The following is a 13,852-nucleotide window of genomic DNA, read 5'->3' as shown; positions in this document are numbered from 1 at the left end:
ACAGCAAACTTTAACTAAAAGGTCCTTGGCAATATAGTTGTGTCATGTAATTCACATGTCAAGTCATAGAGACGTATGCTCATGAGGTCCCAAACATGACTTTTTACTAAAATATTAGTGTTACTAAAGAAAATCACTTCTGGAAAACACTCATGATCTGAAATGGAACGTGTTCAAATGCAATTGAGCATTTTAACTGAAGACATCTCCCTTGCAACATTTATTGGTCTCGTGACAAGTCCACTAACAGCTTATTCATTGACTAACATTGCGTTTCAGGTGATAACAAAGGTGCAGATTCCACAAAGAGAAACTATACAACTAAAGATTAAAAGTTAAAGAAAAGCAAGTGAAATCTTTAACAGGAAGAGAATATGCCTCATACTTTTGCATATCTGAGGTACTTCTGAAGGTACTCTAGTGGATATAAATGTAACAATGGGAGGCAGGCCAACAATTCAAATGGTGGTTTGCATCTGAGCATGGTCTGTTTCTGTTCAAAAGTGTGTTTTCCAAAAGTGATTTATGAAAAAAACAACGTCATTAGACACTACAGCTGACACCTTCTCACTTGTATACTTGCTTGCATCCTTTGCTGTTGGGATATGGGCTATTAATGTAAAACGTATCTCCAAAACTTATTGCATTTTTAGGATGTGGTGTTAAATTGTCTGCATTTTATTCTTCAAATATTTAAATGACCACATGGTGCTGATCTTGAAAGGTATTGTCAAATGTAAACATATTTAAACTGTAAATATATGAGCAACAGTGGGGAATATAAGACCAATTTATTTTCATTAAGTAGTTTGGGGGGTATAAAGCTAATATAAGCTGATGTATTTGACCGATTCCTTCATTTTTAATTTATTTTTGGTGTTTTGACATAGTTTGGTAAGAAACAGCTCTTATGCATATTTCAGGGAATTGCCAATGCAAGGAGAAATGCATTAATGTGATAAATAAAATGGTGTTGCATAGAAACAATATAACAGGAATATTGCTTGTTTTAATTTCTATCATACCCTCTATGTTCTAGCCTTTTGACATTATTTTTCTTTCTTGCTATTGTGCTCAGCTAGAAGATTCCTTTAAGCCACAGCACATATCTTGGTTATTTATTCTGTTCAGCCTATAGAAGAGTGGGCACTATTTATATTTATTTATTCCCTTAGAATTTTGTATGCATGCTAAAAATAAAACTTACTAACAAAAGAATAAGATGGATCTTTCTTAACGGGAAATGCAATAAATACAAATATTTATTTTAAAGCTTTCAAAAGGCTGCCAGTCATTGCTATACCAGTCATAAAAAGTCAAATTGGTTTGAATATTTTAGCATTTCTGGTAGTTGTTCTAAAATAGGTTTTCTTCCCTGTTGACATAAAGCATTAACTGTCAGTTAATTATAAATCCATGTACTACATATTGGCTTTCTGTTTTTTTACCTGTGAAAAAAGTAATAAGCAAATCATTAACAATGACATTTTAAATTATGTGCTATAATTAAGAGGCTAGGGTGCTATTTTTAAAGCTCCATCTGCAGTTTTGTAAATTTTTAGAAACCAATTAAACCACATACTCAAGTGTTATGTATTTATCTTTATACAGGGTGGAGCAGAAATAACTCCAACATTTCGAAAAATCACTGTGGGGTTCCCAAAGCAGGTGGAGGGGTACGGTCCGTTCCGTTAGGTACGGTACATAATAAAGTTGTCAGTCGTCACCATGCCGTGGTCGGGTGAGCATCGAGGCTTTGTAGTGGAGGCATTTTTCAAAAATGGCGTATCTGTAACTGCAATGCAGAAGACGTTTTGCACGCGGTTCGGTTTACGTGCTAATGAAAGTGTTCCAGACCGGAAAACGATTTTGCTGTGGATTCAAAGAGTAAGGGCAACAGGATCTGCACTGAAGAGAAAACCACCCGGACTACCAAAAATGTGAGAACACCCGAAAACATCACTGCAGTGAGTGCTTTGATTGAGCTGTCTCCAACGCGTTCAGCATGGAAAAGTGCCTCAGCGCTTCGGATTTCGGAAAGAACTGTGAGGCGAATTTTGCATACTGACCTTAATTTACACCCATACAAGATTATGATTGGTCAGGAATTGTCTCCAGTAGTCTCCAGCAGACTGGGGAAGATGTATGGATTGCTGTAATGGGATCTTTTGCTGGAGATGTTCCCGGGTCAAGTGGTCTCCTTATGCGAGGCAGTTTTGTGGCCACCGCGCTCACCTGATTTAAGTCCCTGTGACTTTTTTCTGTGGGGGTACCTCAAGGCCGAGGTTTTCAAACATCGTCCTCAGTCCTTTGACCAACTAAAGGAGACCAGTCAAGAAGAAATTGAAGGAATTTCGCCCGACATGCTAGTGAGAGTGATGGAAAACTTCCAAGAACAGCTCCAAATGTGTATCAGCCATCAAGGCCACCATTTGGACGATATAATTTTTAAGACTTAAAGTAGAAAAACTTTTTTATATCTACATTTGGGAAATAAAAAGTTTTTGGTTATACCTCGTACCATTTTTTTTCAGTCCCCATTTTGAAATGTGGGAGTTATTTCTGCCACACCCTGTATTAATATGTCAACAGTATGTACGCAGTAATTCACTGTTAAGTTGAACGAAACCTGTTGGATCTACTTTATAATTGCCTTGGAGAATCCCAGTCTCCATTGCTCGAGAGTAACAGGTTTAATACTCTGGGTCTGTCCGAGTATGAAATGTCCTCAAGTCCTTGGATTTACTCTTGGTTACTCTACTTTGTACAGATTCAGTTGCTGTTATTTCATTCTTGTAGTGTGGTGACCAGGGGTCTCATATAATGCTTTGCATAAAATTCATACTTAAACGTGTCATATGGACAAAACTACGTAGGCCCTAAAAAGATGCATAAAACTGAGCAGAAGCTAAATTATACGCACTTTTCCCTTTTAAATCCCAATCAACGTGAATTTTACGCACATGCACGAGCCTACAGCCCCACCCCGACTTCTCCCACAGTTTTGCCTATTTGAATATACAAATCAGTATTAAAAGCCCCTTCCTTTCAGTGTTTTATTAAAACACAATGGCAAAAGCACATGTAAAAATTCATTTAATTCGAACTGGAGGTCCTGTTTATTGAAGTGGAGGTGAGAAGTAAACATACTATTTGGTGGCTTAAGCAGTGATATAAGAAACAAATGGAAATTGGTGGGGTGGCACAGCATGGCAGGGGCACTCAAAAGTTAAATTTCAGAAAGTCGTACAGCGCCTGAAAATAAAAAAGAAGTTGTCAGATATCAAAGTTGACTTCAAATGGTGAGTCACAGCTCACTTTCAGAGTGTCAACATCTATGGAGGAGGTAGTGGAGTTCTGGAGCTCACATCGTTTGAGCAGCAAGCTGCTGTAGTTTTTGGCTAGACACTAGCCATCACAAACAACACCATTTTCAAGTTTGTTCCCATCACTACTCTGTTTCTCAGAATAAATGAAACATGATTTGAGCCAGGCCATCTTGCCACAAAATACAGTGTCTGGTATTCCTCTAAGTCAGAAATATTTGGCTTTTTTTAATTTTTATTTATTATATATAAATGTACTTTGCTCCCTGCTCGCTTCGCTCGCCAGTCCCCAGGCTGGCGCTACGTGTAAGCCATTTTGCGGTTCTGCCTCTTGCGTATGGGGATGTGGCTGTACAATTTAAACAGATTATTTTCATGGGAATTGTTACATATGCATAATAAAACTAACTATTTACATTACAGCGAGTAATTAACCATATTAAAAAAACAATAGAATGTAATAATTTGAAAGTAAATTATGTTTCATGTTGCGTTAGTTATTTGTTCCGTTATATGATTTCATTCTGTTTGGATTTAATATTAACACACAAATACTTTTTAAACTTACACTTTTACTGTGAAACTTCAGTAAAAACAAATTATTTAATTAAATTTTTGTCAGTATTGCATTGAATTTTGATTCTGTGTTTGGACTTGCATCATGACAGCATGACGTATAACTTCCCATGAGTGAATTTCCTTTCTTTCTGTCTAATTACTTTTTTGAATGTTTGTCTCTGTGATTTGTTAATTGTCTTTGCAAAAGCTATTTTAATGGAAACTGTTAACGTTTTAATACGAATGGCATATCAACTGTTTCAGCATAATTGATACGCATTTAACCAATTAACTGATCGACAATTTTCTTGTTGAATAGTTTGACTTCATCGCTTCTCGGTGCTAGGATTGCCTATGTACTCCTTTCTTCTGTTGATAACCCTTCGGATGAAATTCTTTAATAAGATTTGGACATAACAAGTCTTCTTTTATTGGGAACGTAAAGTGAGGAAAACTGAAAAATTTATAAGAGCTAAGAGAGCAGGGACTGTGTCTGACAAAAGCATTCACATGAATTAGAGGTGAGAGGGCTGTGTCCGTGGTTGAATATGGTTGAGTGGAGGGCGTGACTTGAAAAAATCTCATGGCCAAAGTCTTGTCTCACGGGACTTGAAATTTTCTCTTTCAAAAAGTCTTAGGATTTCCTTTTATAATAGATAGAAATTAATGGGCTTTTTAACATTTTAACATGCTGCAAATGTACTTTCCAGATTTTAGAGGTTTTACTGCTCCACATCAACTGTATGCCCCTGATGGGAGGCTTTAAATGTATTTTTATTCATTAGTAAAATCTTTTAAATCATTTGTGCATGTGTATTTGTATATGTTTGTTTGTGTGGGTGTGTATATGTGTACATATGTTTGTACATGAGAGAAACAGGTGACAGTGATTAAATAATTGGCAAAATCAATTATTAAATAATGCAAAATAATAATGGCATGCATACTATCAGAAAAAAGCAGCACACAAAAAGGAAAGGATTTTTGGAATAGCATTTCTTATAGTAAATAGGAGGTCAAAATACTATTGTTTTCTTTGCATTAAATGTTATATCTGTGCAACTCTCCCTGTCTTTCAGTGGCATATTTCCCTTTGGTTCAAGGCAGGAATCACATTATTTCCTAAAAGCAGTGTTAAATTTTCATTTCAAAATAACTCAAAAATTTCCATTGAAGCAGTGAGACATTTAAGGCCTGCAATTAAAACCTTGACATTTCTTAGTCGCTACAGTTGACACCACTGGTAAATTTCAGTGTGTGATTAAATTGTTTCACAGTTTTCACACTGGTTCCATGACATGCATTCCATTACACATGTAAAAAGGAGATATTTTCAGACATCTGATTTACAGTATTCTGGAAAATTTATGGAAACACAGATCAAGTGATACATTAAGTAATTTTCCTTTACGATTGGATGCTGTAATGCCTTTATTCCCTCATCCTGTTTGCGATCCCCTCAGGGGTGTGATAATGGAGAGGGGTGGGGGTTTATTATATACACCGTATGTATTACATGTATATACAGTATGTATACATGCTGTATATTTAATATGGCTAGCTGTGCCACTCACCTAAGACAGGCTGAAATCTTGGGGATACTCACACTAGCAATTTGTTCCGTGCCCGAGCACATTTGGCCTCAAGTAACCCCCCAAAGTCTAGTTTATTTGAGTAGTGTGATCACTCTATGCCAGGCCAACCTTATCGAGCCCTGGCCTGCTTGGAAGAGGTGAGCTCCATGACATGGTTCAGTAGGATTTGTGAACAGTGTGATTGCTAAACGTGCCCGAGCATTGAAAACAAGCATAACGTCAATGATACAAGTCAGATTCTCATTTCATTCAGTACCATTTGAGTTAAACAGGTTTTTATTCTCACCTTACAGATGAACGTGAATTCTAGTTGGCAAAAAAGTCTGCAAATTCTTCCCTTATCTTTCGTCAGTGTTAAAATCTTCTCATACATACACCACGATTAACAGCAAAATGCTTCATTGCGCACTCAGATCTGTAAGAGGGTATAGCGTTATCCTGTCCTACACAACTACATGGGAAAAAAAATAGAAACTAAGTAAAATCATTTTGACATGCATGCCGTCACTCCGTGTTGGGATTTTGTTTTGCTTTACACAAAGTCACATGGTTATGATGATAGCATGCCCGGGCCCAGAACGTTAAGTACAGTGTGAGGGCAGGCCATCGGGGGAGTAGGGAGGGGGACAATTGCGCTTGGGCACAGTATGGAACAGAAGTACCTAGTCCGAGTTCACACTAAGTAATCATCATAGTCCTCACTGTTAACATTTGCAGTGCACCATGCAATACAAATGCCTTTGTTATATCCCATTTGGTATGAAATTTGTAAAAGCAGTGTTAATGTTTGTGATGTGTCATCTATTGGAATGACAGAAACATATCAATTGCACTAATACACAAGCACTTGTCCTTTCATTAAGGTGGATATATCCATGCACTTACACACTGTCACTGTCCATGAAATTGTTTTAGTCAAAACAATTTACTAAAGAGTGGTGGCTCTGAGGCTAAGGATCTGCGCTGGTATCCCGAAAGTTGCCGCTTTGAATCCCCGTCAGTGCCAAAAGAGATCCTACACTTTTGGGCCGTTGAGCTAGGCCCTCAACCTTCAATTGCTCCAGAGGTGCTGTACAATGGTTGACCATGCGCTCTGACCCCAAGGGGTAAGCGGAAAAACCAAGTAATTTCCTTCGGGATTAATAAAGTTTAAAAAAAAATATATGTTTTGCAAGTGTCCCTTGATCATTTCTTAGTAAGCAGATCACCTCAACTGTGTCCTGTCGATACATCCTCCTATATTGTTGATCAGTTCACCCTGTTAGAGTGGGCCAAGTAGTCTTTTACAGTATGTAAACAGCATTCCGGCATAGTTATTCTTGCATTTCCTATTACTTGCTGAACTCCAGAGGGTGTTAATTGACCAGTAAAATGAAGCCTTTCACCAAGGCCCCAGTACTTGCTTGTATTTTATTGTCTAATATATGGGCCCCCATCCCAACCATGTTTATCACTTGATTATCATCACTCCTAAAATACATCTGTATTTATTACATTTTTGAGAACTTTCCTAATATAAGTTCAGAGCCTAAAATATTGTCTTACTATGAAGTGACATGAAAGAGTAATGGAACTTCTAAACATAATTTTTTTTTTTTTTTTGGTTTTAGGGAAGTAGCTGAAGCGCAATGTTAGGGATGAGTTTTAAGATAAATTGGGGTATTGATAAGAAGTGAAGATACAAGGGAATCTTGAGTGAAAATAATGTATTTGAAGGATTTTATGGTTGTTTTGCCAAGTAGTGATGGTGAATTGAAAGGTAAATCATCAAAGAAAAGTGTACCATTTAATTTATATCTTAACTGTCAGTTATGATTAAGACCCATATGAAATTATAAGTACATAATGCATAGCTGAAATGTCAAACTTCACAGTCCAAGAGGAGTATGGTTTAGAGACTTGTTTGTTGGGGGTAATCTTTCCATAGCAATGTATATGTATCCTTTTTTCCTCTTCACTTCTCATCATTAATATTGCATTGGAGATGAGCTATGCCCAAAGCAGTGCTGCCAGTCAAGGATTTCAGTTTCATAGAGTTATTGATGTCTTTAGTTATTTGAAGCGTAAGTGCTGGGATATTTTTCTAGTTGACCTTGTTTGTTTCCAGTGCCTGATGTTAACCAAGTTATTGAATAAAGATTTGTATGTAAACACTTGCCATACAAATCAGTGGTTACTTCTCAGTATGTACTGTGCAACACACAAACTTGCACATATTTGGAAAATTCCCATCAGAACATGGGTTGCCTCTTTGTAATGCTACAGGCATTTTAGCTATTATATTACTTAATTTGGCCATATAGTTAAGGTAGCTGTAAGCTAGATAAATTAGTCTACTTTCATTTCAAAATTGACACCTGCCAGCCCTAAATTGAGGAATAAAGGCTTGGAATCTGCTTTGATTACATATTTAAACTGTCCACTGCATTTTAGGCTGTATATTGTCCAGTATTTTTTTTTTTAAGGGAAAAAATAATGGCTTGAAAAAATAATGTATTTAATCATATCCTGTGTATCTGGAAATCTAAAGCTAAAAGGCTAAGCCTAAGCTTTGGCATTCTTTCACAGATGCATTTAAGAAGGATATTGGAATTCACTATTCAGCGGTGCCATTGCGTCATTCTACCATTGCTGCCTTGGAAACGAGCGTTAGAGTGTTGGAAATGTTCACATTCATTTGGCTAAACCCTCCACTTCATTGTAAGACACACAAAGACGCACATTTCAGTGTCTATCTTAACCCTCTACATTTATTTAAAATTCTTAATAGACTCTTACCAGTTATAAGAAAAATTAGAGTTCTGTAAGAGATATACCAGACAGAATTCCTTTCACCTGTCTGGTAACTGTAATTTCAGGAATCGGCTTACACTTCAGAATACAAACTTGCACATGTATGTTTTATGTGTGGACAAACATAGCAGCATATCTCCATTATACATGGCCATTGGTAGATGTATAAAATGACTAGGTAAAGATTCTTTCAGCAGTGCAATGCAAACATTTTAACTGTGTTTGTTTCTTATTTATTCCTGAACTACTTAACTAAATATTGTTAAGTAAATTTAAGTTTTAGTAGTTGTACACAGTGTTGTTTTAATAGGCTTCAGTTGCTTAGATCATGTGTGTATATATATATATATATATATATATATATATATTATATATATATATATATATATATATATATATATATATATATATATATATTATATATATATTATATATATATATATATATATATATATATATATAATATATATACACTTATATACTATATAATGAATTTAAATGCAGTGAGGTAAGAAGAGCAAATACAAGGTGAGACACAAAAATAACTGGATTGGTAAAAAAAAAAAAATGTTTATTGATAAATTACAGCATTCTAAACCTTGTCACCTTCTATATACACCTCTCTACACTGCTCCATACGTATCTTCCATTGATTGAAACACTGCTGGATGTCTTCTTGCTTGAGGCTCTTTAACAGGCTTTCCATTTCTGTCTTCACTTCATCCATTGAAGAAAAATGTGTTCCCTTCAGGTCACTTTTGATTTTTGGGGAACAAGTAAAAATCACAGGGAGCTAAATCAGGCGTATAGGGAGGATGATCAAGGACAGGAATGTTTTTATCAGTCAAAATCTGCTTTACATAAAAAGCATCGTGCGCGGGAGTGTTGTCTTGCTGCTTGATTTTTTTCACCCGACATTGTGTAGCGATTGTTGTGCAGATAGTGACTGGGCTGTTCACAGGATATATCTAGATAGTCAGGGGTTTGAGAGAGTGTGTAGGAGGGGATATAGTTCTATGATTCATATCTAGCCGACCTCCAGACGGTTTTCCAGGAAAGCCCCAAGCCCAGTGTGGTTATTTTTGTGTCTCCCCTCATATTTTGTATTCTTTGAGAACACCACACCACTTTTTAACAAGGATTTGAGCCATTTGCATGAAATAAACAGTACACATCATGATAACAAATAATTAAAAACTTCCTGCAAGAATTGAAGCTTTATTATTGGAGTTGCAGTCAAAATAATAACTGAACTTTTGAGATAATAGAATGTTCCTTTGGATCAATATGGTCATCTTTAGCTTTTAACATGTCCTGAAGAAAGATTATACCTGTAGTAGCTCTTTCATCATGTATATGCACAAAGGATGCTTTAAAATGTGTCCTACATTGGTTAAATATGTTTAGTAAAAGCTAAACCTCTGTGTTGCTGGTAAGTTAGGTATAGGTTTGTAGAAACCTCAAATTTCCAATATTTTACTTTAAGAAAGATATTGTAGAAGTTTTTTTAAATTAGGGAAGAATGAGTTCTGATTAATCTCTATTCTTCTTTCAGGTGACTAGCAGCAGCAGAATGAATACGGAGGGGACTGGCAAACCTGCCAAAGTTGGCTCTCGGGTGGAAGTGATTGGAAAGGGTCATCGAGGTACAGTGGCCTATATTGGAGCCACACTCTTTGCCACTGGCAAATGGGTTGGAGTCATTCTTGATGATGCTAAAGGAAAAAATGATGGCACAGTTCAAGGCAAGAGATACTTCGCCTGTGAGGAAAATCATGGTATATTTGTTCGCCAGTCACAGGCAAGTTGTGTTTAGTTCTTTCTCATATTAACTGATTTTGGTGATTCTTTATAAACCGTAAAAATCCAGTACATAATGTTATAATGTCTTTCAAAACGCGTTGGGTAACTACTGTGCGCCTCTGCTGGTGATAAAGCTAAAAAAAAAAAAATGCCAAACAAGTCCTTTGCTGGTCTGTGCTATCTTTGCCAAAGTAATGTAGGGTACCACTTGCCCTTTCCCACATTAGTGAGCAAAAATATTTACCATCATTCCCCCCACCTTCCCTTTTTTTATTCATAATGTAGTGAGTGACCTTGAAAATGGTGGACAGTTTGATCAGTGAGAAAAGTATCTTGTGCAACTGGGATGAGGATGGAGACATGTTTGGTGCTTATAAATATAACAGTCAGAGATCAGTGACATTGTGACCAGTTGGGAAAAATCTACAAGTTTCCCTCTAGAAGTAACAAAGGCTGTGGTCATGTGAACTGAGCAATTTATGTTTGTTCAAACCTATGAAAAACAATTTCAGAATTGACTTGTACCAGCTGAGGCTAGTCTAGTGTTTAATTGTATGAGGCACTAATATTATCTGATGCCAGATGACCTCCTTTTTTGCAAATGACTCTGACATTTGCAGCAGCTTTGTAGACATCAGTGTTAATTAGCCAGGACAGATGCATCAACAAAGCTTTTTTCATAGTAGTTCCCTTTGGTATACTTAACATTTATTACTATATGGCAGCATACCGCACTTGTCTGTGACAGAAAGTTGCTAAACTGACAGCATAAACGTACTTTAGATGGCAAAGATTTTGTGAAAGGGTTTCATGTTGGTTTCCCTAAGAGAGTTTTACCCAAGGGGCCAGTTCCTGAAGGTTCAAGGATCAGTGTGCAGGAGAGTTCAGTGACACATGGTGTAGGAAACTATTTTGAGTTATGATTTATTTTTTTTTTTTTTTGTTTAAGCTACTTCTGAAATGTCTGCTTTTTAATGTATGTAAACGATCTTGATAATGTAACCAATAAAATTTAATGTATTTATAGATGATAAAGCTTTAGACAGATCTGTGAGTTGTGTCCTGCTTTTGGTTTGGGGACGATCATCTGAGACAATCTTGAATATGTGTGCACACACACACACACATTGCACCAGGCAGATACAAAAATAGCTGTGCCACCATGCCTTGGCAGCACATGCTTTTTTCAGATTTGTTTTATTAGAAAAATGGATTAAAACATCGCAATTTAAGGCAAATGACTTTGCTTCTTGAAAAATAAATATTCAGAGGTTTGTTTACTTATGCTTTGTTCCAGAAGGACACATTTTTTTCACAAGGTATGGCAAAGTGTATTTTTAGGTTGTTAATTCAGTCATGTTTGTCATGTGTTTGCTTGTTTTTGTTTTTGTTGTGTTATTATTTTTGATCATATATTGTAATGGTTTATGATATGGTGACTTTTTGTCTTTGAATCCACTTTAATGTTTTTTCAGGAACTAGGAACTTTTTAAAAACTTGGAAATTTTTGTAGCATTTCCACCAGAGGAACTCTGGCCATTTGTAGTTCCTGGTACTTTTTTTTTTTTTTTTAGCTTCTTCTCCAGGGTGTGTACTTTCATTCAACCAGAAAGTGTCATTGGTGGAACTCGCGCAATGAATTGTGCTGACTGGTTAACCACACACACTGGTGCCATCTTTAATACATTTCATGGGAATGGGCTGTGTATGGTTTGCTAAATGTCTTGTGATCGATTGCCACAGCTTATTTAAACAATCGACATTGCTTTGCTATGACAGATGGTGTGATTATCCAAGGGGTACCAAATTTTCTGAATTAAATTTAAAAAATTTAAATTTCTTATTAAACTACTGCATGCATTGCTAAATGTACAGTGTCTGAAACACAATTGAGACAATGGAAGCACATGCTGAATCTGTACCATCAAAGAACCTGTCTAGATTTCATAGTGTTTCTTTTAATAGGTCAGTCTGAAAATCTTTTGAGCACCCCTTGAATACAGATTTTAATATTTTCATGTCACAAGAACACACGATGGCCATTCTATTGTTTTGAATGGCTGCCTGATAAGTCACCTTTAAATATAGTCCATAATCTCTCCTTTTTTATGCTTCCTTCTTCCTCATGAAACAAAACATTGCATTTGTTATGAATGCCCTGAATTAGTGCAGCTTACACTGATTCAGATTTTTCTGTATGAAAATTGAATCTATATGTGTACAGTATATACATGTTTACTGTTACTCCTAATGTAGGAGTTATTTCCTGGCCCTAAAGGTTATTAAGTGGGCTATGTTGGCTGCCTTTCCTAAAATGCCCAGATATAATGCTTTAAGAAAGCAAAACAACACAAAATAACCAAAGAGAAAGGTTTTTCCTCCTTCTACTTCTCCCCCCCTCCCTTCTGGCGAACAATATTTTACCTTTAACGCTCAATTTTTATATTCATTTTTGCATTAATTAATTTATTTTCTGGAAAAAGGCTGACTTGCAGTATTCATCATATTGCTTTCTCTTTTTATCCCAGCAAGTTGAACTGATAACATTTAGCAAGTGGAGGAGAGAGCCCTTTGTCTGCTTAATTTGTTAACAAACTCTCATGTCAAGGTTAAGTTGTGTTCAAATATTTATTTAAGAAACAAAATATTAATAGATTTTCATTCAAGATAAGTATATATAGGTTGAGTATCCATAATCCAAAATGCCTGGGACCAGAAGTTTTTTCTGATTTAGGTTATTTTCGGATTTTTAAATATTTGCGTATACATAAGGAGATATTGTGTAGTGAAATGCAACCAAACCAACTAAATGACTACTTATGCAAATAATAATTTACATCACTGAGCCTTTATTATAACGTGCATTGACATGACAAACATATTAAACCTCAAAAGTGTTGAATATGATAAAGACTTTTGTATTTCCCTTTAAGATGACCAATGCTGTAATTTGCACTTTGGAACTTTTTTTTGCTTTTGTTCAGTTTGTTGGGTACCTTTTGTCACTTCTTAGGGATCTGGCCGACAGGTCAGGAATATCACGGCCAATTTTCACTTTATAATGCCTGCTGTGCTGGAAGCCATTAAGTGACCAAAGGGTTCTACTTTTAAGTTTTTTTGTATAGTGTGAGAGTACATATGTAAAACACATATTTTGCCAGCATGAAGCAAAGTGAAAAAGGTAATTTGCAGCAGTGTCTTTTTTCCTAACGTAATCAGTGCACTTTACAGCACTCTTATTACAATAAGGGCAACTAGAGAGAATATAACTGCTTTTGTTAACCATGGGCAGTGACACACAAGTCATCTGCAATGCCAAGATGAGTTCTGAAGCATGTTCATGTATGCACATACACAACATGATTGTTTATGATGGTAAATTGCTAAGAAACATGCATAGGCCAGATTTTATAAATCAGATTTTTTTTTATTTGGCATATGCATATTTTCACACTGAAATCCAAACAAAGTTTTATAAGTGAGTCCCCTGGTGTGAAATTTTTGATCCAGTTTATTTATTTATTACATTTTTCCTAGCAACTTGATTTCCTACTATATTAATAGGTATCACTATTGTACAATTGTCTAAGGTGTGTATACCTAATGACAGACTGATATTATGTCTGTGGAACTGTTCCTCTCTTGCATTTTTTTTCATTTACTTTAATTTTTTATCATTTATTTTTAGATCCAGCTAGTTGATGATGGCACTGACACTACTTCTCCAGAGACCCCAGAGCCTGCTATATCAAAAGTCCCCAAACGAGGTACGAACAA

At 35.9% G+C, this 13,852-nt stretch overlaps 1 protein-coding gene across 6 annotated transcripts in view; it reads left to right on the top strand.

The window, feature by feature from the left end:
- dctn1b (dynactin 1b) overlaps positions 1-13,852 on the top strand; it is a 156,787-nt gene that overhangs the window by 47,430 nt on the left and 95,505 nt on the right. For all 6 annotated transcript variants that reach the window (XM_039751872.1, XM_039751873.1, XM_039751871.1 and 3 more), the window contains exons 2-3: positions 9,828-10,073; positions 13,764-13,842. In XM_039751872.1, the coding sequence (XP_039607806.1) occupies positions 9,846-10,073; positions 13,764-13,842 (307 nt within the window). In that variant the 5' untranslated portion in view covers positions 9,828-9,845. The remainder of the gene's footprint in view (positions 1-9,827; positions 10,074-13,763; positions 13,843-13,852) is intronic.

This window comes from Polypterus senegalus, chromosome 4 (genome assembly GCF_016835505.1).
Source record: "Polypterus senegalus isolate Bchr_013 chromosome 4, ASM1683550v1, whole genome shotgun sequence".
Classification (NCBI taxonomy): Eukaryota; Metazoa; Chordata; class Cladistia; order Polypteriformes; family Polypteridae; genus Polypterus; species Polypterus senegalus.
Note: the sequence above shows the minus strand (reverse complement) of the source record. Positions and strands in the feature narration are given on the sequence as shown.